General features: G+C 55.3%; 1 protein-coding gene across 1 annotated transcript in view; it reads left to right on the plus strand.

The window, feature by feature from the left end:
• Window positions 1–26,662, plus strand: part of arhgef1 (Rho guanine nucleotide exchange factor (GEF) 1) — a gene marked incomplete at its 3' end in the record, with an annotated part of 108,323 nt that overhangs the window by 56,503 nt on the left and 25,158 nt on the right. Inside the window, exons 12-15 of the mRNA XM_078536121.1 lie at window positions 1,420–1,587; window positions 2,472–2,613; window positions 10,608–10,760; window positions 22,880–23,064. Of these exons, the coding sequence (XP_078392247.1) occupies window positions 1,420–1,587; window positions 2,472–2,613; window positions 10,608–10,760; window positions 22,880–23,064 (648 nt within the window). The remainder of the gene's footprint in view (window positions 1–1,419; window positions 1,588–2,471; window positions 2,614–10,607; window positions 10,761–22,879; window positions 23,065–26,662) is intronic.

A 26,662-nucleotide genomic window follows, 5' to 3' on the forward strand; every position in this document is an offset into this window, starting at 1 on the left:
CCTCCGACAGTGCAGCACTCCCTCAGTACTTACCCTCCGACAGTGCAGCGCTCCCTCAGTACTGACCCTCCGACAGTGCAGCGCTCCCTCAGTACTTACCCTCCGACAGTGCAGCGCTCCCTCAGTACTGACCCTCCGACAGTGCAGCGCTCCCTCAGTACTGACCCTCCGACAGTGCAGCGCTCCCTCAGTACTGACCCTCCGACAGTGCAGCGCTCCCTCAGTACTGACCCTCCGACAGTGCAGCGCTCCCTCAGTACTGACCCTCCGACAGTGCAGCGCTCCCTCAGTACTGACCCTCCGACAGTGCAGCGCTCCCTCAGTACTGACCCTCCGACAGTGCAGCGCTCCCTCAGTACTGACCCTCCGACAGTGCAGCGCTCCCTCAGTACTGACCCTCCGACAGTGCAGCGCTCCCTCAGTACTTACCCTCCGACAGTGCAGCGCTCCCTAAGTACTGACCCTCCGACAGTGCAGCGCTCCCTCAGTACTGACCCTCCGACAGTGCAGCACTCCCTCAGTACTGACCCTCCGACAGTGCAGCGCTCCCTCAGTACTGACCCTCCGACAGTGCAGCGCTCCCTCAGTACTGACCCTCAGACAGTGCAGCACTCCCTCAGTACTGACCCTCCGACAGTGCAGCGCTCCCTCAGTACTGACCCTCCGACAGTGCAGCGCTCCCTCAGTACTGACCCCTCCGACAGTGCAGCGCTCCCTCAGTACTGACCCTCCGACAGTGCAGCGCTCCCTCAGTACTGAACCTCCGACAGTGCAGCGTTCCCTCAGTACTAACTCTCCGACAGTGCAGCTCTCCCTCAGTACTGACCCCTGGACAGTGCTGCACTCCCTCAGTACTGACCCTCCGACAGTGCAGCACTCCCTCGGTACTGACCCTCCGACAGTGCAGCACTCCCTCGGTACTGACCCTCCGACAGTGCAGCACTCCCTCGGTACTGACCCTCCGACAGTGCAGCACTCCCTCGGTACTGACCCTCCGACAGTGCAGCACTCCCTCGGTACTGACCCTCCGACAGTGCAGCACTCCCTCGGTACTGACCTTCCGACAGTGCAGCACTCCCTCTGGTAGCGAACTAGGCAGGTGCCGAATATATTGGAACATTCCCGGTCAAATTGCGGCTGTGAGTTGCGTGGTTGCAACTCGCGGTGCCCACCTCCTCGCGGTACCCACCTCCTCGCGGTCCCCACCACCTCGAGGCGCCCACCACCTCGCGGTGCCCACAGATTAATGGAGCCTGGCATCACCTCAATATGATCGGCAAAAACGTTGAGGCAGGTCATGTCACACGCACACCCAGTCACCCGCTAGTGTTCACCTCCGCGCCCCACATGCCCAGCAGCCGACTCTAGAAAGCCAGAGGGTCATTAAGCTGACGTTCCGGTCTCTCCTCCCTCCACAAGTGAAAGCGGCTGTCGACCGGAAGAATTCCTGCTATGCGGTCAAATCCCAGCTGGACGCCATCACTGGCAGGCACAAGGTCAGCGGAGCATCCCTCGACGTCTCCGAGGTCAGCGGGAGCTCTGGGACGAGTCTGGCACTCCCCAGGGAAGACTCGGAGTCCGACATAGGTAAGCAGTGTGAGGGAGCTGGATTCACATGTAGAGATACAGTCAGTAACACAGGGCGCTGGTGGGGAGAGGGGTTACTGAGTGACAGTGTGAGGGTGCTGGATTCACATCGGTACAGATACAGTCAGTAACACAGGGCGCTGGGGGAGAGGGGTTACTGAGTGACAGTGTGAGGGTGCTGGATTCACATGTAGAGATACACTCAGTAACACAGGGCGCTGGGGGGAGAGGGGTTACTGAGTGACAGTGTGAGGGAGCTGGATTAACATCAGTAGAGATACAGTCAGTAACACAGGGCGCTGGGGGGAGAGGGGTTACTGAGTGACAGTGTGAGGGTGCTGGATTCACATGTAGAGATACAGTCAGTAACACAGGGCGCTGGGGGGAGAGGGGTTACTGAGTGACAGTGTGTGAGGGAGCTGGATTCACATCGGTACAGATACAGTCAGTAACACAGGGCGCTGGGGGAGAGGGGTTACTGAGTGACAGTGTGAGGGTGCTGGATTCACATGTAGAGATACAGTCAGTAACACAGGGCGCTGGGGGGAGAGGGGTTACTGAGTGACAGTGTGAGGGAGCTGGATTAACATCAGTAGAGATACAGTCAGTAACACAGGGCGCTGGGGGGAGAGGGGTTACTGAGTGACAGTGTGAGGGAGCTGGATTAACATCAGTAGAGATACAGTCAGTAACACAGGGCGCTGGGAGGGGGAGAGGGGTTACTAAGTGACAGTGTGAGGGAGCTGGATTCACATCAGTAGAGATACAGTCAGTAACACAGGGCGCTGGGGGGAGAGGGGTTACTGAGTGACAGTGTGAGGGAGCTGGATTCACGTGGGTGGGGTATCCGTGTATCACTAACACTCTCCGTCCGCTTGGCTCAGGTCATCCCTCGAGCAGCTCGAGAGCAGGGAATGAGAACCAGCCCTTTCCTGACTGCGGAGATGGCAGCCTGCGGACAGGAGCCTCGAGTGAGCAGGTGCCCGGAGGAGAGCACGGGCAGGAGGAGGGAGCGGAGAACGAGAGGTGAGACCCCCCCCCGCCGCCTGATGGCGGGTCTGTTTGTGAGGCTTTGCTGCCGCTGGTCTGTGTGGACCCAGTCTTTAACATTGCTGTGCTCCTGTCGTGCCTTTGTCTGATTGTCCGCCGACGTTCTCCAGGAGCTGACGAAAAGCCGGGCGGCTTCCCCTTGGCCGCCTGAGTGCTGGCGGACCCCGCCCCACAGAGCAGGACAGAGCCGCAGCCCAGGCGCTGGCCCTGCACTGTGCGCGCCGGTCAGCCGCACTCCCTCTGGCATCTCCGAGGTGAGTCACGTACGCTTCCCGACTCCCACCAGCCGAGGGGTGGGGGGGACACCGAGACCCCCTGTACGTTCGGCGCGTTGTGTTCTCAGTCGGGACTCTGGAGCTGGTGGGGGTCTGGGGGCACCAGTGGGCACCGGGCGTGTGTCTTGTCCCTGCCCCCCCCTTTTACGTTGTAGGTGATCGGAGGATGGGAATTGACCTGGCTCCCTGGCATTCTCATCTGCTGTTGCTGCCGCTGCTGCTCAGCCTATTCCCTGTGAGTATCTCTCTGTCTCTCTCTCTCTCTCTCTCTCTCTCTCTCTCTCTATCTCTCTGTCTCTCTCTCTCTCTCTCTCTCTCTCTCTGTCTCTCTCTCTCTCTCTCTCTCTCTCTCTGTCTCTCTCTCTCTCTCTCTCTGTCTCTCTGTCTCTCTGTCTCTCTGTCTCTCTCTCTCCCTCTCTCTCTCTCTCTCTCTCTCTCTCTCTCTGTCTCTCTCTGTCTCTCTCTGTCTCTCTCTCTCTCTCTCTCCCTGTCTCTCTCTCTCTCTCTCTGTCTCTCTCTCTCTATCTCTCTGTCTCTCTCTCTCTGTCTCTCTCTCTCTCTCTCTGTCTCTCTGTCTCTCTCTCTGTCTCTCTCTCTCTCTCTCTCTCTCTCTCTCTCTCTATCTCTCCCAGACCTTACCCCCCACCACTTAACGCCGCAGTCCCGTCAAAAAAAAAACCCTCGCCTGCCGGCTTCTCCCTCCCAGCCGCCCGTGGATCCCTCCCCCGTCCCGGGCCTGGTGGGGAGGGGGACCCTGCCAGAGCTTGGTGCCCCTCCTCGCTGGCCGGAGCGGCGGTGGGCTGAGAGTTGGGACACTGGCCCTCCCTCGCTCGCGCTTTACCCCGGCGGCTACGGAGACCAAGCGGATCGCGCAAAAGCTGTTGTCTGCCTGACCGAACTGTCGAGGGTCCGTGGGCAGAAATCGCGGGAATAGAAAATAAATCCCGAAATCCCAATGCAATGTGGGCCTTCCTCTCCCGGAGGTGGGGGGTGGGAGTGAAGTCACAGCTGGACAGAGCTCTGGTTAGACCCCCACCCCCTCCCACCCTCTGGAGTGTAACCGTGTTCAGGCTTGGGCAGTGCATCTGAGGAGGGACATACTGACCTTGAAGGGGGTGCACACAGCGCAGAACGATAGCCGGGCTGAGAGGGTTAAATCGGGGTGGGGTGGGGGGGGTGCGGTTTGCACACACACGGCTCATATTCCCCTCGATTTCACAAGACCGATGGGGGCGACCTCATCGAGGTGTTTATAAGGAATATCGGAGATCACAGGAGCAGGAGGAGGCCATTCAGCCCTTCGACCCTGCTCCGCCATTCGATAAGATCCGATGGTGGGGGTCTCAGCTCCGCTTTCCTGTCTGCCTCCCCGCCTCTCTGTGACCCTTGACCCCCTTGCCTGACCCGGTCTTGAATCAGTTCACTGACCCGGCCTCCACTGCTCTCCGGGGAAGAGAATTCCACAGACGAATGACCCCCCAACCTGTGAAGGGGAAAAAAAATTCTCCTCCTCTCCGCTTATACTGAATGTGCCTCCCCCCTAGCTCTAGTTGTCTGTACGAGAGGAAATATCCTCCCGGTATCCACCCCACCAAGCCCCCTTACGACCTTTATGTGTTTCAATAAGATCGCCTCCCATCCTCCTGAACTGCAGTGGCTCCGGGCCCAGCCTAGCCTCATAAGGCACCCCCTCGGTGCCAGGAACGAGTCTTCTCTGAACTGCTTCCAACCTTCCCCCTTCAAACAAGGAAGACAAGAAAGCTGTGCACGGTACCCCAGCCATGGCCCTCGCCAAGGCCCCTCGTACAGCTGCAGTGAAACACCCCGACTCTCATACTCCGTTTAACGCAGAGATAAAAGCAAAGAACTGCGGATGCTGGAAATCCAAAACAGAAACAGAAACCCCTGGAAAAACTCAGCAGGTCTGGCAGCATCGGCGGAGAGGAGCACAGTTAACGTTTCGAGTCCCCGTGACGTGTTCTGTTGAAGGGTCATCCGTACTCGAAACGTTAACTGTGCTCCTCTCCGCCGATGCTGCCAGACCTGCTGAGTTTTTCCAGGGGTTTCTGTTTTTGTTTTAGACTCCATTTCCCTGCCCGCCCACCCCCCCACCCACAACAACGAACACCGACAGGGGACTGATGGATTCACTGGGGTGGATGGAGAGAAAGTGCCTCCTCTGCCGGAGCGGGGATAGGGGTGCGGGGATTGGGGTGTGCGGGACGATCCAGAACAAGGGGGCAACACCTTAAAATTGGAGCCAGGAAACGCTGCGCGCCAAGGGGGCTGTGAAGTCGCTTGAGGCTTTCCAGACCCGTGGAATTTGGAAGAGGAATGTTGCCGGGAATCATTGTGTAAAGAGGCAGCCAAGGGCAGGTAGAACGGCCGTGGACCTGAGCAGCGCCAGAGGAGGGCTCCCCGAGATTGGGAAGATTGTCGGGTGGGGCGGGGAGGTGGGGGGTGGGGGGGATGGGTGTGTGAGTCCCCTGCCAAGCCCCCCCCTCCATCCCGTGCTCTGTGCGACTATCCCGTCTGTGGATTTCCACCGATACATTTCAGATGGTCGACCCCCTCGCTCGCTCCCCCGATTTGGTGGTTACTCTTGCAACCCACGACCCTGCACCGGCCGGGTTCAGAGGGCACTGACCCCCCCCCCCCCCGACCCCCGACCCCATCCCGCGCTTGGCAGTCTGCCATCTGGAATCGATCGAGTGTGATTTTCACCCCGCAGCCCGTTTTTCCACCCCCCAAACCCCTGGTCTTGTGTGGCCTTTGCAGTGTCAGCTTTGTGTGTAGCCTTATCGTAGAGTGTGATCTAACCCTATTAACACAGCGGGCCAGGCAATCAGGGACGGGTGGGAGGGTGGTGTTAAGGGGCTTTTGGGAAAGAGCAGGACCTCTGGCTGGGGATGCGCGGTGTAAACGGGCTGAGCTCATGGCCTCAGCCCACACGTCAAGAGTGGCCACACGGCTCTTATCCCGAAGGGCGGCCAGCTCCTGGGGTCCCCGTATCCCAGTGAGTCAGCTCCCTCGAGAGGACAGCGAGGAGAAGGCAGGTACACCGTACCTTTGCTAAAGTGGGTCCTGTTTGTGAGACCTGGCAAGTGCGTGTGTGAGCGCGAGAGCGTGCGTGCGTGTGTGAGCGCGAGAGCGTGCGTGCGTGTGTGAGCGCGAGAGCGTGTGTGAGCGCGACAGCGTGTGTGCGTGTGTGAGCGCGAGAGCGTGTGTGAGCGCGAGAGCGTGTGTGAGCGCGAGAGCGTGTGTGAGCGCAAGAGAGTGCGCGCATCTGTGAGCGCGAGAGCGTGTGTGAGCGCAAGAGAGTGCGCGCATGTGTGAGCGCGAGAGCGTGTGTGAGCACGAGAGCGTTCGTGCGTGTGTGAGCGCGAGAGCTTGTGTGAATGCGATAGCGTGCGTGTGCGAGTGCGAGAGGGTACGTGCATGTGAGATCGAGAGCGCGCATGTGTGAACGCGAGTGCATGCGGGTGTGAGGGCGAGAATGCGCGAGAGCGTGTATGAGCGAGAATGCGCGAGAGCGTGTATGAGCGAGAATGCGCGAGAGCGTGTATGAGCGAGAATGCGCGAGAGCGTGTATGAGCGAGAATGCGCGAGAGCGTGTATGAGCGAGTGAGCGCGAGAGCGTGTATGAGCGCGAGAGCGTGTATGAGCGAGTGAGCGCGAGAGCGTGTATGAGCGAGAGAGCGCGAGAGCGTGTATGAGCGAGAGAGCGCGAGAGCGTGTATGAGCGAGAGAGCGCGAGAGCGTGTATGAGCGAGTGAGCGCGAGAGCGTGTATGAGCGCGAGAGCGTGTATGAGCGAGTATGAGCGCGAGAGCGTGTATGAGCGAGAGAGCGCGAGAGCGTGTATGAGCGAGTGAGCGCGAGAGCGTGTATGAGCGAGTGAGCGCGAGAGCGTGTATGAGCGAGTGAGCGCGAGAGCGTGTATGAGCGAGTGAGCGCGAGAGCGTGTATGAGCGAGTGAGCGCGAGAGCGTGTATGAGCGAGTGAGCGCGAGAGCGTGTATGAGCGAGTGAGCGCGAGAGCGTGTGTGTTTGTGAGCACGAGAGCATGCGTTCATGTGAGATTGAGAGAGCGCGTGTGTGAGCACGAAGGCGTGCGTGCGTGAGTGTGAGAGAGTGCGTGCGTGAGTGTGAGAGAGTGCGTGCGTGAGTGTGAGAGAGTGCGTGCGTGAGTGTGAGAGCGTGCGTGCGTGAGCGCGAGTGTGTGTATGTGTGAGCACAAGTGTATGTGTGTGTGTGAGCGCAGAGTGTGCATGTGTGCGCGAGTGTCTGTGCGTGTGTGCGCACGAGAGCATGCATGTGTCCGCGAGAGCGTGCGTGTGTGAACATGAGCAGGCGTGCGTGTGTGAGCGCGAGGGCGTGTGTGAGCGCGAGAGCGTGTGTGAGCGCAAGAGCGTTCGTGCATGTGTGAGCGCGATAGCGTGCGTGCGCGAGCGCGAGAGTGTGCGTGTGTGCGAGCACGAGTGCGTGTGTGAGCGCAAGAGGTTGCGTGCATGTGAGATCGAGAGCGCGCACGTGTGAGTGCGAGAATGCGCGAGAGCGTGTATGAGCGAGTGAGTGTGCGAGCGTGTCCGCATGTGTGAGCACGAGAGCATGCGTGTTTGTGAGCGCGAGACCGTGCGTTCATGTGAGATTGAGAGAGCGCGTGTGTGAGCACGAAGGCGTGCGGGTGTGAGTGTGAGAGAGTGCGTGCGTGTGTGAGCGTGAGTGCGAGACCATGCGTGTGTGAGCGCGAGAGCATGCGTGCGGGTGTGTGTGAGAGCGCGAGGGCGTGCGTGCATGTGAGCGCGAGAGCATGTGTGTGTGAGCGCGCAGAGCGTGCGTGTGTGCGCACGAGAGCATGCATGTGTGCGCAAGTGTCTGTGCATGTGTGGGCGCGAGAGCCTGCGTGTGTGAGCGCGAGTGTCTGTGTGTGTGTGAGCGCGAGTGTCTGCGTGTGTGAGCGTCTGTGCGCGTGAGCGTGAGCGTCTGTGCGCGTGAGCGTGAGCGTCTGTGCGTGTGCGCGCGTGAGTGTCTGTGCGTGTGCAAGCGCGAGTGTCTGTGCGTGTGTGAGCGCGAGCGTCTGTACGCGTGCGCGCGCGAGTGTCTGCGTGTGTGAGCGCGAGTGACTGCGTGTGTGAGTGCGAGTGTCTGCGTGTGCGCGCGCGAGCGTCTGTGCGTGTGCGCGTGCGAGCGTCTGTGCGTGTGCGCGCGCGAGCGTCTGTGCGTGTGCGAGCGTCTGTGCGTGTGCGAGCATCTGTGCGTGTGCGAGCGTCTGTGCGTGTGCGAGCGCGAGCGTCTGTGCGTGTGCGAGCGCGAGCGTCTGTGCGAGCGCGAGCGTCTGTGCGCGTGCGAGCGCGAGCGTCTGTGCGAGCGCGAGCGTCTGTGCGCGTGTGAGCGCCAGCGTGTGTGTGTGTGTGTGTGTGTGTGTGTGAATGTGTGGGGATGTTGCTGGAACCTCCTAGTTCAATACAAAGAGCTGAGGAAATCCCCCCCGCCCGTACCCCTGCCCTCACCCAACCACCTCACCATCAACTTGTGGGGGGGGTGCGGCCGGTAGGCTGAGGAGAGGAGGTGGGACCAGAGCAGGCAGCAGTCGGGAGAGAGAGAGAGGCCTGGGCCAGGGGCACACGGGAAAGAGTCAGCATCCTCCCCGGAGACTGGCTGTGCCCTCGTGTGGGTCCAGCCCCTGAACCCAGGGGTCACACTCAACCCTGAGCAAGTGAATGATACCCCAGCCTCAAACCGGGGGAGGGGTGGGGGGAAACGCAGCCTGGAAACGTGGGTGGGAGGGCGTTCAAATCGCCAGTGTTCCTCTGTTCACTGGACCCGGCTGCTGTAATGCCTGCGAGTGACCTGTGCAGGTTACCCAGGGCCCCTCCTTGCCCCCCTCTCTCTCTCTCTCTCTCCCCCTCTCTCGGTGTCCTGATATTAATGGCTTGCAATGCTCTGTCCACAGAAGGAAACTCAGGTTGGTGGTGGTGGTGATGCATGTTTCTTCTTGACTGGGGAGGCACACGGGCTGTGCTCTAGTGGTAAAGAGAGCAGGTGACGTGACTGTAAATGTTTGATGAGACGCGCAGGTCAGGATAAGTATCGCCCAGGCCAACCCAAACCACACCCTACCTCGTGTCGCCATCCTCCTCCTCCGGCCCCACACGGAGTGAGGCTCCTCTCCTCACACCCACCCCCACCCTCACCCCCCTCCTACAGGCTTCCCACACCCCCCCGGTCCCCACACACAGCCCCCCCCGCCCCGGTCCCTGACCTGTCACTTCCCCACACCCTCGGGGCACCCACGCCCCCCCCAGGACTGGGCACTTGGCTGAGAGAGAGGGAGGTGCTGGGGTCTCTCTCCACATTCCCAGGCTCTCTTCCCCCTCCCTCTCTCTCTCTCTCTCTCTCCCCCCCACCTGGTTAACCCCCCCCCCGATATCTCCGTGAGTCCTGGCCGGCCAGCGATGGAGACAATCCCGACGGAGAGATACATGGAGGCTGAGCCTGGCAGCCTCCCCGCCCACGACTCCTCTCTCTCTCTCTCCCCCCGCACCCCCCACCCCCGGCTCCCCCCACCCCACCGGCTGCAGCTGGGTCCTGGCCTGGTCCTTGGGGGCCACTGGCTGCTGCCGGCGGCTCAGACCTCACCCCGAGAGGCTCCTTCGCTCAGGCCTGAGGCCTGTCACTTGCTCGGAGCCGCAGCGCCCTCAGGTCGGCCTGGTGAACGCCGGATCCAAGCTGTCTCCTCCCAGCGCCCAGCGCCACCCCCCCCTCTCCCCCTCACCCCCCTTCACCCCCGCACCCCCCCTCACTCCCTCACCCCCCCACTCTCCCCCTCTCCTTCCCCGTCTCACCCACACTCTGGTCAGGAACTCTCCTTTCCCCTGTTAGCCTGCGTCGGGCTCTCTCTCTCTCTCTCTCTCTCTGTGTCTGTCTCTGGCTCTCCCTTCTGCACTCGTTCTCTCTCTCTCTCTCTTCCCCCTCTCACCTCGTTCCTTCCATTCTCTCCAACTTCCTACCTCTTCCTCCTCCTCTCCCTCCCCCGTCCCCCCCCACCACCCGGCCCTCTCTTTCTCTCCCCCCTCATCACCACTCCACCCTTGCCCTCACCCCAAACCCCGCCCACCCTCACCCCTCTCTCTACCCCCCTCTCCTTACCCCCCTCCCGACCCCCCTCTCCCTACCTTCCCCCCTCCCTACCGCCCCCTCACCCTACCCCCTCCCTACCCCCCTCTCCCTACCTGCCCCCTCTCCCTACCTGCCCCCTCTCCCTACCTGCCCCCCTCTCCCTACCTGTCCCCTCTCCCTACCTGCCCCCTCTCCCTACCTGCCCCCTCTCCCTACCTGTCCCCTCTCCCTACCTGCCCCCTCTCCCTACCTGCCCCCCTCTCCCTACCTGTCCCCTCTCCCTACCTGCCCCCTCTCCCTACCTGCCCCCTCTCCCTACCTGCCCCCCTCTCCCTACCTGCCCCCCTCTCCCTACCTGCCCCCCTCTCCCTACCTGCCCCCCTCTCCCTACCTGCCCCCCTCTCCCTACCTGCCCCCCTCTCCCTACCTGCCCCCCTCTCCCTACCTGCCCCCCTCTCCCTACCTGCCCCCCTCTCCCTACCTGCCCCCTCTCCCTACCTGCCCCCTCCCCCTATGTGTGATGACCTCCATGCCAGGGGTGACAGGTTCTTTTCCCTTTTCCTGCCACGGTAAAGACTGCCGGCGAAGCTGCGTCGCTCGGAGAGCCTGCGCACCTACAGCGAGCGCCGACGCTCTAACAAAGGATCAACCAAGGGCAAGCAGCCGCGCTCGCGGAGCGACGTGGACATCCAGGCAGCCGCCACGGCCAGCGACCTGCAGAGCCAGAAGTACGTGCCAACATTTCACTGGGTCTGGGGAAGAGAACCAGAGCCTCAGAGGGAGCAAAGTCCCCCTCCCCACCCGGTACTGAGAGAGCAACCCTCAGCCATCTTAGTCAAAGCAGTGAGCGATCATTCCGACAACTGGCAGCAAGGGGGCGGTGCGGCTGAGGGGTATGGGGAGAGGGTGGGATTGAGGGCTATGGGGAGAAAGTGGGATATGGGGAGAGGGTGGGATTGAGGGATAGGGGGAGAGGGTGGGATTGAGGGCTATGGGGAGAGGGTGGGATTGAGGGATAAGGGGCGAAGGTGGGATTGAGGGATAAGGGGAGATATGGGGAGAAGGTGGGATATGGGGAGAAGGTGGGATATGGGGATCTGGTGGGATTGAGGGGTATGGGGAGAAGGTGGGATTGAGGGATATGTGGAGAAGGTGGGATATGGGGAATATGGGGAGCTGGTGGGATTGAGGGGTATGGGGAGAAGGTGGGATTGAGGGATATGTGGAGAAGGTGGGATTGAGGGATATGGGGAGAAGGTGGGATTGAGGGGTATGGGGAGAAGGTGGGATTGAGGGATATGGGGAGAGGGTGGGATTGAGGGATATGGGGAGAAGGTGGGATTGAGGGATATGGGGAGAAGGTGGGATTGAGGGATATGGGGAGAAGGTGGGATTGAGGGCTATGGGGAGAAGGTGGGATTGAGGGATATGGGGAGAAGGTGGGATTGAGGGATATGGGGAGAAGGTGGGATTGAAGGATAAAGGGAGAAGGTGGGATTGAGGGCTATGGGGAGAAGGTGGGATTGAGGGATATGGGGAGAGGTTGGGATTGAGGGATATGGGAAGAAGGTGGGATTGAGGGATACGGGGAGAAGGTGGGATTGAGGGGCATGGGGAGAAGGTGGGATTGAGGGATATGGGGAGAAGGTGGGATTGAAGGATAAGGGGAGAAGGTGGGATATGGGGAGAGGGTGGGATTGAAGGATATGGGGAAGGGGTGGGATTGAGGGATATGGGGAGAGGGTGAGATTGAGTGATATGGGGAGAAGGTGGTATTGAGGGCTATGGGGAGAAGGTGGGATTGAGGGATAAAGGGAGAAGGTGGGATTGAGGGATATGGGGAAGGGGTGAGATTGAGGGATAAAGGGAGAAGGTGGGATTGAGGGATATGGGGAGAAGGTGGGATTGAGGGATATGGGGAGAGGTTGGGATTGAGGGATATGGGGAGAAGGTGGGATTGAGGGGCATGGGGAGAAGGTGGGATTGAGGGGCATGGGGAGAAGGTGGGATTGAGGGATATGGGGAGATGGTGGGATTGAGGTATATGGGGAGAAGGTGGGATTGAGGGGCATGGGGAGAAGGTGGGATTGAGGGGCATGGGGAGAAGGTGGGATTGAGGGGCATGGGGAGAAGGTGGGATTGAGGGATAAGGGGAGAAAGTGGGATTGAGGGATATGGAGAGAAGGTGGGATTGAGGGATATGGGGAGATGGTGGGATTGAGGGATATGTGGAAAAGGTGGGATTGAGGGGCATGGAGAGAAGGTGGGATTGAGGGATATGGGGAGATGGTGGGATTGAGGGATATGGAGAGAAGGTGGGATTGAGGGATATGGGGAGATGGTGGCATTGAGGGATATGGGGAGAAGGTGGGTAGGTGGGATTTTGAGTACAAGGTGGGCAGGTTGTGTGGGCTCAGGATAAATTGGGTAGGTTGGGTTTGGGATGATCTAACTGTTAAGTGGAGAATTCTTTCTCCGCTGTTACATGTTGCTGCATTGCGAATATAATGAACCTCATGGAGTGCAGCTCCCGGCCAGATGGAGCCTGTCCCAGGGACATTCAGCACTCTCGTTTGTTTAGTTTTCTGGAAGTGATTAATATTTGATGCAGCATTTGGGACCTGATATTGTTGTGATAGCTGTTCACTCAATCTGGTGTGTTTCTTAGCTTCCGTTCCCTTTGTGACAACTTTTCCCTTTCTAATTGTCTCTGCTGTTTGCACCTACTGTTAGTCCGTCACTGAAATAAGGTCTGGTGTGTGTGGCAACAGCAACTTGCCCTTTACAATAGCGCCTTTAATGTTGTAAAATGTCCCACGGCGCATAAATTGGACAAGATTTAATACCGAGCCACAAAAGGAGATAAGAGGACAGGTGACCAAAAGCTTGGCCAAAGGGGTCAATTTGAAGGAGCATCTTAAAAGAGGGGAGAGAGAGAGAGACGGAGAGGTTTAGGGAGGGAATTCCAGAGCTTAGGGTCCAGGCAGCTGAAGGCACGGTCGCCAATGAATGTGTCTGGGACGTTCTAAATGACTTTAGAGGATGCAGTGGTCTGGCGCATCAGCCACAGGTGTGTGTGTGTCTGTGCGTGTCTCTGTGTGTCTGTCTGTGTGTGTGTGTGTCTGTGTTTCTGTGTCTGTGTTTCTGTGTCTGTGTTTCTGTGTCTGTGTGTGTCTGTCTGTGTGTGTCTGTCTGTGTGTCTGTCTGTGTGTCTGTCTGTGTGTCTCTGTCTGTGTGTCTCTGTCTGTGTGTCTCTGTGTGTCTCTGTCTGTGTGTCTCTGTCTCTGTCTGTCTGTGTGTGTGTCTGTCTGTGTGTGTGTCTGTCTGTGTGTGTGTCTGTCTGTGTGTGTGTCTGTCTGTCTGTGTGTGTCTGTCTGTCTGCGTGTGTGTCTGTCTGTCTGCGTGTGTGTCTGTCTGTGTGTGTGTGTGCCTGTGCCTGTGTGTGTGTTTTTGGTCAGCAGCCATTTAAAAACAAAGTTGCGCACGAAAGCTGCAGCAAGGCTGTCGTTAAACCGAGAACCGGAGCTGGGCAAGATGGAGAGAATTGTGTTTTTTTTTTAAAATCCAGTGAGTTGTTGTGATGTGCTGCCTGCAAGGAAGGTGGAAGCAGACTCAGTAGTAACTTTCAAAAGGGAATTTGATAAATATGCTTAAGAAGGAACATCGGAACAGGAGGAGGCCCCTCGAGCCTGTTCCGGCATTCAACTAGATGAAGGCTCATGTGTATCTTAACCCTCTCCACCCCGCCTTGGCACTGTAACTCTTAACTCCCCTTGCCCAATAAAAAACCTGTCAGTCTAGGTTTCGACCTTTTCTGCTGACCCTCAACCTCAGCAGCTTTTCATAGACTCATGGACGTTTACAGCACAGAAGGAGGCCATTCGGCCCATCGAGTCTACGCTGGTCGACAAAAATCTGACCACACTAATCCCTTTTTCCAGCGCTTGGCCCATAGCCCTGGAGGCTATGGCAATGTAAGTGAATATGTAAATACTTCTTAAATGTTACCAGAGTTTCTGACTCAACCACCCTTTCAGGCAGTGAGTTCCAGACCCCCGCCACCCTCTGGGTGAAAAAGTTTCTCCTCAACTCCCCTCTTAGCCTGCTACCTCTTAACTTAAGTCTATGCCCCCTGGATATTGACCCCTCTACTAATGGAAAAAATGCCTTCCTATCCACCCTATCTATGCCCCTCATAATCTTATACACCTCCATCAGGGCCCCCTCTCAACCTTCTCCCACCTTTTTGTTGGTGGGGGCGGTGGGGGGAGAGTTCCAGATTTCCACTTCTCCTCGTGTGAAGAGGTTCTCCCTGACGTCACTCTGAACTGCCTGGCTTCATTTTAAGATTCTGCCCCCTTGTTCTGGACTCCCCCCCCACCCCACACAACCCCTCACACCTCCCGTCCTCCCACACCACCCCCTCACACCACCAAAGGAAATAGTTTCCCTCTATCAACCCCGACCAAATCCTTTAATCCTCTTAAACTCCTCGTTCAGACCACCCCTGAATTTTCTACACGCGAGGGAATGTGAGTCTAGTCTACGCAACCTACCCTGTCAAATTTTAACTTTTTGTTTAAGCCCACCGCAGACCCTCCCTCTCCCGCCCCGTCAGACATCATTCTGGTGAATCTGCACCCCTCCAACATCTGCAGGGCTGAAGGAAAAAGGACAGGGGGGAGGGGGAGGGAGGGGAGTGTGGGGCTAATTGAGTTGCTCTTTCAAAGAGCCAGCACAGGCGCGATGGGCTGAATGGCCTTCGCCCGTCATGGTGCGGCCCTGCGCAGCCCTACGCAGCCTGACCACCTGTAGTTACCCCTGCCCAGGCGCCATGTGAAGTGACCCCACAGGGTCAAGAGCGCAGACAAGTCATTTCGACCAGAAGGCATCCTCGCAGCCAGCGCTTTCCAGATCATAACAACTCCCGGCGGGAAAGAAATTCTCATCTCCCCCCGTCTGTGGTTCCTTCACCGATTCTTTTCAATCTGTGTCCCTCTGGATACCGACCCTCCTGCCGCTGGGAACAGTCTCTCCTGATTGACTCTATCCTTCATGATTTTGAACACCTCGATTTAAATCTCCCCCCCACTTCACCTTCTCTGCTCTTAAGGAGAATAATCCCAGTCTCTCTGCACACGAACTGAACTCCTTCATCCCTGGAACCATTCTGGGAAATCTTCCCTGCCCCCCTCCTTGACGTCCTTCCCAAAGTTCAGGGCCCAGAATTGGACACGACCCTCCAGCTGAGGCCCGACCGGTGTTTGATTCTGATCTTGCCACAACCCGTCAAACAGTTAAACCGACGGCAAAGCAGAAAACCACCGGGTCCCTCCACACATGGGCCAAGTCAGGTGTTATTGGTGGGGGGGGCGGTGGTTCAGGCTGAGTAACCTCATGTGCTCTGTTCTCCACATGCTAGCGCCCCCTCACCCTCGCCCCCACTCTCACCCTGCCCTCCTGGCTCTCACCCCACCCCCCCCGGATCTCGCCCTCCCCTCCCGGCTCTCGCCCCTCCCCCCCGGAACTCGCCCACCCACCCCCGGCTCTCGCCCCCGCTTGCCCTGCCTCTCCCTCAATCGCGCAAGCTTACATACAAATAAAGAGCAGAAGTCGGCCATTCAGCCCCTCAAGCCTTCTCCGCCATTTAATAAGATCGTGGCTCATCTGATCTTAACCTCAAATCTGCATCCCGCCTCCCCCCCTATAACCTCTCACCCCCTTGCTTACCAAGAACCTATCCACCTCTGCCTGAAAAATATTCACAGACTCTGCTTCCAACTCCTTTGCAGGGAGAGAGTTCCAAAGACTCTCGACCCTCTGAGAGAAAAAATTTCACCCCATCTCAGTTTTAAATGGGTGACCCCCTTATTCGTAAACTGTGACCCCTTTGTTCTAGATTCTCCCACAAGAGGAAACATCCTCTCCACATCCACCCTGTCAAAACCCACTCAGGATCTTAAATGTTTCAATCAAGTTGCCTCTTACTCTTCTAAACTCCAGTGGATACAAGCCTAACCTGTCCAACCTTTCCTCATGAGACCACCTGCCCATTCCTGGTATTAGCCTGGTAAACCTTCTCTGATCTGCTTCCAACGCATTTACATCCTTCCTTAAATAAGGTGACCAATAATATACACACTACTCCAGATGTGGCCTCACCAGTGCCCTGTACAACTGAAGCATAACCTTCCTACTTTTGTATTCAATTCCCCTCGCAGTAAAGGATAACATTCTACTAGCGTTCTAATGACTTGCTGTACCTGCATCCTAGCCTTTTGTAATTCACGCACTAAGACACCCAGATCCCTCTGCATCTCAGAGCTCTGCAATCTCTCACCATTTAGATAACATGTCTCTCTTTTATTTTTCCTGCCAAAATGAACAATTTCACATTTTCCCACATTATACTCTATTTGCCAGGTCTTTGCCCGCTCACTTAACCTATCTATATCCCCTTGTAACCTCCTCATGTCCTCTTCACAAGTTAGCTTTTCACCTATCTATGTGTCGTCCGCAATTTTGGCAACTATCCCATCCCACCCATCCCTTTATCCAAGTCATTTATATAAATTGTAAACAGTTGAGGTCCCAGCACTGATCCCTGTGGCACACCACTTGCCAACCTGAAAAAGACCCATTAATGCCTACCCTATAGCACGTGCACTGAGATGGTCACCTCGCAGCTAAAGAGTGCACAGGCAGAAAGGGAATCGGTGACCACCGGACAGAGTAAAAGCACTAGGCAGGTAGCGCAGGAGTCCCTGGGGTCCATCTCCCTCTCCAACAGAATTCCCATTTTGGATATCGCTGTGGGGGCGGGGGAGCTGGTTTGTCAGGGGAGTGCAGCAAAAGCCAAGTCCGTGGCATCACGAGTGGCTCAGCTGCACAGAGGGGGAGAAAAAAGAGAGGGAGAGCAATAGTGATAGGGGATTCTATTGCAAGGGGGACAGATAGACAATTCTGTGGCTGCAGACATGACACCAGGAATGGCGTGTTGCCTCCCTGGTGACAGGTTCAAGGAGGTTACTCAGCGACTGAAGGACATTCTGAAAGGGGAGGGTGAACAGCCAGAGGTCGTGGTCCACATCGGTCATAGGTAAAAAGAGGGATGAGGTCCTGAAAGCAGAACATAAGGAGCTAGGAAATAAATTAAAAAGCAGGACCTCAAAGGTAGCGATCTCAAGATTACACCCAGTGCCCACAAGCTAGCGAGATCATGAATAGAATAGACCAGATGAATGCGTGGCTGGAGTGACGGTGTAGGAGGGAGGGGATTTAGATTCCTGAGGCATTGGGACCGATTCTGGGGAAGGTGGGGCCTGTACAAGCTGGACGGGTTGCACCCCAGCAGGACCAGGACTGATATCCTCACAGGGGCATTCACTAGTACTGTGGGGGAGGGTTTAAACTAGACTGGCAGGGGGATGGGAACCTGAACGGGGAGACACAAAGAGAGGGAAACAAAGATAGAAATGAAAGACAGAAAAGTAGAAAGTAAATGTGGAAGGCAGAGGAAACAAGGGATAGCAGCAAATAGGGCCATAGTACAAAAATAATGTGTAAAAATGTTAAAAAGACAAATCGAAAGGCACTGTATCTGAACGCACAGAGCATTCGCAATAAGGTAGGTGAATTAACAGCGCAAATAGATGTAAACGGGTACGATATGGTTGCGATTACGGAGACATGGCTGCAGGGTGACCAAGGCTGGGAACTGAATATTCGAAGGTACTCAATATTTAGGGTGGACAGGTAAAAAGGTAAAGGGGGTGGTGTGGCATTGTTAGTTAAGGATGAAATCAGTGCGATAGTGAGAGGGGATATTGGCTCAGAAAAGCTAGATGTAGAATCAGCCTGGGTGAAGCTAAGAAGCAACAAAGGGTGGAAACATTAGCGAGAGTTGTCTCATAGGCCTCCAAACAGTAGTGATAAAGTAGGGGGCGTTATTAAAGTGTGATACAGTAATTATGGTCTGTTCTAATCTATATATAGACCGGGCAAACCAAATTAGCAGTAATACTGTGGCCAATCAATTGCTAGTGTGCGCGAGATGGTTTTTTTAGACCAGTGTGTCGAGGAACCGACTAGGGAACAGGCTCTCCTAGAATTGGTATTGTGCAATGAGAAGGGTTTAATTAATAATCCTGTTGTGTGGGGTCCTTTAGGGAAGAATGACCATAACATGATAGAATTCTTCATTAGGATGGAAAGTGAAGTAGTCCGATCTGAAACTGGGGTCCTAAGTCTTAACAAAGGAAACTACGAAGGTATGAGGTGTGAGTTGGCTAAGATATTTTGGCGAACGCCATTGAAGGGCATGACAGCGGATTGACAATGGCTGATATTTAAAGAACGAATGTATGCATTGCGACAATGATACATTCCTTTCTGGTGCAAAAACACAACGGGAAAAGCTGCCCAACCATGGTCAACAAAGGAAATTAAGGATAGTATTCGATCCAAAGAGGAGCCATATAAAGTTGCTAGAAAAAGTAGCAACCCTGAGGATTGGGAGCAGTTTAGAATTCAGCACAGGAGGACCAAGAGATTGATTAAGAGGGGAAAATATAGCGTGAGAGTAAACTTGCAAGGAACATAAAAGCAGACGGTAAAAGCTTCTATAATTATGTGAAAAGAAAAAGATTAGTGAAGACAAACGTCGGTCCCTCACAGTCTGAAATGGGAGAATTTATAATAGAGAACAAGGAAATGGCAGAGCAATTAAACAACCACTTTAGTCCTGTCTTCATGGAGGAAGACGCAAATAACTTCCCAGAAATACTAGGGAACCATGGGTCTAGTGAGAAGGAGGAATTGAAGGAAATTGGTATCACTAAAACAATAGTGCTGGAGAAATTAATGGAACTGAAAGCTGATAAATCCCCAGAGCCCGATAATCTGCTAATCACTAAAGGTGGCGGCCATGGAAATAGTGGATGTGTTGGTTGTCATCTTCCAAAATTCTGTAGATTCTGGAACAGTCCCAGCAGATTGGAGGGTGGAAAATGTAACCCCGCTATTTAAAAAAGGAGGGAGGGAGAAAACAGCGAATTACAGACTGCTTGGCCTAGCCTCGTTAGCAGGGAAAATGTTAGAGTCTATTATAAAGAATGTGACAACAGGACGCGTAGGGTGGAATTGTCCCGTATTTGCACCGAGTGCGGTAGGATTACCTGCCGCACTTTTTTCACACCGTATCGTCCCAGACCCGCCGCATTAGTTATGTGTTCCCAGGAAACGCTCCGTTTTGTTGGCGGGCGGGGCTCTCATTTGCCCGCCACGCTATCCCCTCATCGCTTCATCACGCTGGGCGCCGTATTTGAAGTCCAGATGTTCGCACACACCCCAGTGCTTCCAGCCCAGGGCGACTGCAGGGAAGATGGCCACAAAAGGCAAGAAGACTGCAGGTTTAGCGACATGTCACTGGAGCGCCTTTTGGATGTCACAGAGACCCACCGCCATGTCCTCGACCTCCGCTCAGGCTGCAGGCTTGGTAGCCAATGGCCGTGGTGATCAGTGCCAGTGCTGCACAGGAGAGGTTGACCATCCAATGCAGATAGAGGATGTGTAATCTCATCCGTGCAGCCAGGCTATGTCAGCCGTCTCATCGCTCTAGCCTCACGCACTCAAGCCCATCTCACATTCACTGGCATCTCGCTCACTGCCAGCTCAAGGGACATCACCACCCATTCTCACACACACACACACACACCCTCACATGTCCATCTGGCCTCATCTCCTCTGGAGGCTGCCTCCTCAGCCCTCACCATCTTGAGGCCACTTGCACAGATTAACATGTGCCCCCCACACACACACACCCTGGGATACCCTCCTTCCCCAGTACAGCCCTCGCCCTACAGCCTCTTCCCTCGCCCGAGGCCACTTCCCCCTCCTTTGCCAAGCAAGCCCTAGCCCTTGAGCCATTGAAAGGCCACCCACATATGGCTGATCCGGTAGGTAGAGTCCTGCCCATGAGCCCCCCTAATAGTGATGTGGCGCTATCTGTGAAGCCTGGCGCTGATGACTGCGAGTGCTGCCCGAAGCAAGGTAGGCAAACAAACCTCGAGGTCCCGAGTGAAGTGCAGCCCGGCCAAGCGCACATCACTTTTGTGCTGTTGTGAAACATGTCGGGGTGTTTTCCCGCCGACGCGGGCGGACGATCCAGCAGTGCGGTGTGTGAGATTCCAGCCGGCTGGCCTGATAATGATGTGCGGATGTATGAGGTTCCCCGACGTCTGATGGCAGGAAACGTGGGCTGAGCGGACAATCACAAACTGGTTTCACTCCGTATTGTCCGCTCACACCACCGGACACGCCCAATGCCGGTGGGCAGGGAAAATCCCGGCGTTAGAAAAGATCAACGGGATTAGACAAAGTCGACATGGGTTTATGAAAGGGAAATCATGTTTGACAAACCTACTGGAGTTCCTTGAGGACGTAACTAGCAGAATAGATAAGGGGGAACCAGTGGATGTGGTGTATTTGGATTTTCAGAAAGCTTTTGATAAAGTCTCACACAAGAGGTTAGTGTGTAAAATTAAAGCACACGGGATTGGGGGTAATATATTGGCATGGATTGAGAACTGGTTCGCAGACAGGAAACAGAGAGCAGGAATAAACAGGTCTTTTTCAGATTGGCAGGCAGTGACTAGTGGGGTACCGCAGGGATCAGTGCTCGGGGCCCCAGCTATTCACAATATATATCGATGGTTTGGATGAAGGAACATTTCGAGGTTTGCGGGCGACACGAAACTTGGTGGGAATGTTTGATGAGGGGGATGTTAAGAGGCTTCAAGGCAATTTGGACAGGTTGAGTGAGTGGGCAAATATGTGGCAGATGCAGTATAACGTGGATAAGTGTGCAGTTATCCAGTTCGGTAAGTAAAACAGAATGGTAGAGCATTATTTAAATGGTGATAGATTGGGAAATGTTGATGTGAAAAGGGACCTGGGTGTCCTTGTACACCAGTCGCTGAAAGCAAGCACGCAGGTGCAGCAAGCAAGAAGGCAAATGGTATGTTGGCCTTCATTGCGAGAGGACTTGAGTACAGGAGCAAGGATGTCTTACTGCAGCTGTACAGGGCCTTGGTGAGACCACACCTGAAGTATTGTGTGCAGTTTTGGTCTCCTTACCTAAGAAAGGATATACTTGCCTTAGAGGGAGTGCAGCGAAGGTTCACCAGGCTGATTCCTGGGATGGCAGGATTGTCGTATGAGGAGAGATTGGGCCGACAAGGTCTGTATTCACTGAGTTTAGAAGAATGAGAAGAGATCTCATTGAAACATATAAAATTCTGGCAGAGATGGACAGGCTGGATGCAGGGTTGATATTTCCTCTGGCTGGGGTGTCTAGAACAAGGGGGCCACAGTCTCAGGATATGGGGTAGACCATTTAAGACTGAGGCGAGGAGAAACTTCTTCACTCAGAGGGTGGTGAACCTGTGGAATTCTCTACCACAGAAGGCTGTGGAGGCCAAGTCACTGGGATGTTACTTGTATCCTCTATAGTGAAAACTGATGCAAAATACCTGTTCCATTCATCTGCCATTTCCTTGTTTTCCATTATCAATTCTCCAGACTCACTTTCTATGGGACTAACGCTCACTTTGTTAACTCGTTTCTTGTTAAAAATATTTGTAGAAACTCTTACTACCTGTTTTTGTATTTCTGGCTAGCTTTCTCTTGTACTCATAATTTTTCCCTCCTTATTAATCTTTTAGTCGTCCTTTGCTGTTTCTTATATTCTGTCCAATCTTCAGGCCTTCCATCTATCTTTGCACAATTATATACATTTTGTTTAAGTTTGATACTATCATTAACCATTCTTGTTGACCACAGGTGGTGTGTCCATCCATCGGACTTTTTCTTACTCGTTGGAATGAATCTGTTCTGTGTTTTCTGAAATATCCCCTTAAATGTTTGCCACTGCATCCCTATTGACCAATCTCTTAACCTAATTGGCCAATTCACTTTAGCCAGCTCTGCTTTCATGCCCTCATAATTGTCCTTATTTAAGTTTAAAAACATAGTCTCAGACCCACTCTTCTCTCCTCAAACTGAATATAAAATTCAAGCATCTTTTGGTTGCTGCTACCTCAGGGCGCCTTCATTACGAGATCATTAATTAATCCTATCTCATTACGCAATATCAGGCCTAGTATAGCCTGCTCTGTGGTTGGCTCCAGAACGTGCTGTTCTAAGAAACTATCCTGGAAACACTCTATGAGCTCCTCATCTGCGCTACCTTTGACCATCTGACTTGTCAAGCACTCGCTTTCCTCTGCCCGCCCTCGGCCTCCTCTGCCCGCCCTCGGCCTCCTCTGCCCGCCCTCGGCCTCCTCTGCCCGCCCTCGGCCTCCTCTGCCCGCCCTCGGCCTCCTCTGCCCGCCCTCGGCCTCCTCTGCCCGCCCTCGGCCTCCTCTGCCCGCCCTCGGCCTCCTCTGCCCGCCCTCGGCCTCCTCTGCCCGCCCTCGGCCTCCTCTGCCCGCCCTCGGCCTCCTCTGCCCGCCCTCGGCCTCCTCTGCCCGCCCTCGGCCTCCTCTGCCCGCCCTCGGCCTCCTCTGCCCGCCCTCGGCCTCCTCTGCCCGCCCTCGGCCTCCTCTGCCGCACCCTCCTCTCTGTCCCGGCTCCCTCCTGCTCTCTGTCTTACCTCCCACCCCCCGCCCAACCCACCCGGCTCTCTGTCTTGCCACCCCCCCACCCAACTCCGCTCTCTGTCTCGTCCACCCACCCCGTTCTCTGTCTCGTTTCCCCCCCCCCACCCTTTCCGGTTCTGTGAGTGCTCCCTCCACGCAGCGCCCCCCCCCACAACCTCGCTCACACTCTGCTTTCTGTCCCCTTGCAGCGTTGAGCCTGGTGGGAGTGGAGGACCAGACAGCCAGCAGTCCTTTCTGTCTCCCCAGTCTGAGGATAATGGGCCGCGTGTTTCGGAGCTGGAGGCTGACCCGCCGAGCTGGCGGCAACTCATCAACTCCGAAACCCTCCTCAGGCTGAAGAAAAGTGAAGTCAAGCGGCAAGAAGTCATCAACGGTAACGTGTTTTCCTGCATTTGCTGAGCACTTCGCACTCCCCTCGGTCAGAGTTTCCCCCTGCCCCCTGGTTATTGGTTCCCACCCTCTTAGTCAGGGTTTCCTCTCCAGCCCCACCGCTGGTCAGGGTTTCCACCCTGTCAGTCAGAGTATCTCCAGCTCAGATTTCACTCCCCACCCCACCCCACTCCCCCCACACCAGGTCAGTTACCCCCCCCCTCCAGCCCCCTCGTTCAGAGACTGCACCCTGCCTTCAGCCTTTGGTCAGAGCTCCCCCCGCCCCCCGGTCAGGGTTTCCGCCCACTCGGTCAGGGGTTCCATCATTTGTTCGTCAGGGAAGTAACATAAAAGTGTTGCATTTCTATGGCGCCATTTACCATTGGGACCTTGGTTTAATGTGACATTGAAAAGGCAGCAGATCCGACTGCAGTGCTCCCTCAGTACTGTCCCTTCAACAGTGCAGCGCTCCCTCAGTACTGTCCCTTCAACAGTGCAGCGCTCCCTCAGTACTGTCCCTTCAACAGTGCAGCGCTCCCTCAGTACTGTCCCTTCAACAGTGCAGCACTCCCTCAGTACTGTCCCTTCAACAGTGCAGCGCTCCCTCAGTACTATCCCTTCAACAGTGCAGCACTCCCTCAGTACTGTCCCTTCAACAGTGCAGCGCTCCCTCAGTACTGCCCCTTCAACAGTGCAGCACTCCCTCAGTACTGTCCCTTCAACAGTGCAGCGCTCCCTCAGTACTGCCCCTTCAACAGTGCAGCACTCCCTCAGTACTGTCCCTTCAACAGTGCAGCGCCCCCTCAGTACTATCCCTTCAACAGTGCAGCACTCCCTCAGTACTGCCCCTTCAACAGTGCAGCACTCCCTCAGTACTATCCCTTCAACAGTGCAGCACTCCCTCAGTACTGCCCCTTCAACAGTGCAGCATTCCCTCAGTACTATCCCTTCAACAGTGCAGCACTCCCTCAGTACTATCCCTTCAACAGTGCAGCACTCCCTCAGTACTGCCCCTTCAACAGTGCAGCACTCCCTCAGTACTGTCCCTTCAACAGTGCAGCACTCCCTCAGTACTGTCCCTTCAACAGTGCAGCGCTCCCTCAGTACTGATCCTTCAACAGTGCAGCACTCCCTCAGTACTATCCCTTCAACAGTGCAGCGCCCCCTTAGTACTCAACAGTGCAGCGCTCCCTCAGTGCTGTCCCTTCAACAGTGCAGCGCTCCCTCAGTACTGACCCTTCAACAGTGCAGCACTCCCTCAGTACTATCCCTTCAACAGTGCAGCGCCCCCTTAGTACTCAACAGTGCAGCACTCCCTCAGTGCTGTCCCTTCAACAGTGCAGCATTCCCTCAGTACTGACCCTTCAACAGTGCAGCACTCCCTCAGTACTATCCCTTCAACAGTGCAGCGCTCCCTCAGTACTATCCCTTCAACAGTGCAGCACTCCCTCAGTACTGACCCTCCGACAGTGCAGCACTCCCTCAGTACTGACCCTCCGACAGTGCAGCACTCCCTCAGTACTGACCCTCCGACAGTGCAGCACTCCCTTAGTACTGTCCCTTCAACAGTGCAGCACTCCCTCAGTACTATCCCTTCAACAGTGCAGCGCCCCCTTAGTACTCAACAGTGCAGCACTCCCTCAGTGCTGTCCCTTCAACAGTGCAGCATTCCCTCAGTACTGACCCTTCAACAGTGCAGCACTCCCTCAGTACTATCCCTTCAACAGTGCAGCGCTCCCTCAGTACTATCCCTTCAACAGTGCAGCACTCCCTCAGTACTGACCCTCCGACAGTGCAGCACTCCCTCAGTACTGACCCTCCGACAGTGCAGCACTCCCTCAGTACTGACCCTCCGACAGTGCAGCACTCCCTTAGTACTGTCCCTTCAACAGTGCAGCGCTCCCTCAGTACTCAACAGTGCAGCGCTCCCTTAGTACTCAACAGTGCAGCGCTCCCTCAGTACTGACCCTCTGACAGTGCGGCACTCCCTCAGTACTGACACTCTGACAGTGCGGCACTCCCTCAGTACTGACCCTCTGACAGTGCGGCACTCCCTCAGTACTGACCCTCTGACAGTGCGGCACTCCCTCAGTACTGACCCTCTGACAATGCAGCACTCCCTCAGTACTGACCCTCTGACAGTGCAGCACTCCCTCAGTACTGACCCTCCGACAGTGCAGCACTCCCTCAGTACTGACCCTTCGATAATGCAGTACTCCCTCTGTACTCGCCCTCTGACAGTGCACGCAAAAGGGAATGGGAACTGGTGCTTTATATATTGAATAACAGATACCGAGATGGAGTTACGTGCTGGAACATGAGAAATACGGTCTGGGTGGATTCTGCATTAATTTATGGCTATCCAGATTTGCACTTATGTTAATATCTGTCAGGGCATGTGAACTGTTGGGCAAGCGAGTGCCTGTGGGAACCTAAGTCAGTTTTCCGTTCTCTTCCCAGTCCCCTGTCTTATCTCCAGTTATATTCCCAGCTTCCTGCCTGATCACCAGTTAGAACAGACTGGGAGCTGGGAATATATCTGTTATATTCCCAGCTTCCTGCCTGGTCTCGCAATTATATAACCAGCCCCCTGTCTGATCTCTGTTACCTCCCCAGCTCCCTGTCTGATCTCTGTTATATTCCCTGCTCCCTGTCTGACCTCCAGTTATGCTCCCAGTTCCTCGTCTGATCTCTCTATTATATTCCCAGCTCCTTGGCTAATCTCTCTGTTATATTCTTAGCTCTGTGCCTGACCTCTGTTATATTACCTGTTCCCAGTCCGAGCTCCAGTTATGCTCCCAGCTCCCTGTCAGATCTCCAGCTACATTCCTAGGTCATTATCTAAACTCTCTGTAATATTCCCAGCTCCCTTTCTGATCTCTCTGTTATATTCCCAGCTCCCTTTCTGATCTCTCTGTTATATTCCCAGCTCCCTTTCTGATCTCTCTGTTATATTCCCAGCTCCCTTTCTGATCTCTCTGTTATATTCCCAGCTCCCTTTCTGATCTCTCTGTTATATTCCCAGCTCCCTGTCTGATCTCTCTATATTCCCAGCTCCCTGTCTGATCTCTCTCTCTTCCCAGCTCCCTGTCTGATCTCCCTATGTTCCCAGCTCCCTGTCTGATCTCTCTATATTCCCAGTTCCCTGTCTGATCTCTCTATGTTCCCAGTTCCCTGTCTGATCTCTCTATATTCCCAGCTCCCTGTCTGATCTCTCTATATTCCCAGCTCCCTGTCTGATCTCTCTATATTCCCAGCTCCCTGTCTGATCTCTCTATATTCCCAGCTCCCTGTCTGATCTCTCTATATTCCCAGCTCCCTGTCTGATCTCTCTATATTCCCAGCTCCCTGTCTGATCTCTCTATATTCCCAGTTCCCTGTCTGATCTCTCTATATTCCCAGCTCCCTGTCTGATCTCTCTATGTTCCCAGCTCCCTGTCTGATCCCTCTCCGTTCCCAGCTCCCTGTCTGATCTCTCTATATTCCCAGCTCCCTGTCTGATCTCTCTATGTTCCCAGCTCCCTGTCTGATCTCGCTATGTTCCCAGCTCCCTGTCTGATCTCTCTATATTCCCAGCTCCCTGTCTGATCTCTCTATATTCC

The sequence above is a fragment of the Cetorhinus maximus genome, unplaced genomic scaffold, assembly GCF_964194155.1.
Source record: "Cetorhinus maximus unplaced genomic scaffold, sCetMax3.hap1.1 HAP1_SCAFFOLD_917, whole genome shotgun sequence".
Classification (NCBI taxonomy): Eukaryota; Metazoa; Chordata; class Chondrichthyes; order Lamniformes; family Cetorhinidae; genus Cetorhinus; species Cetorhinus maximus.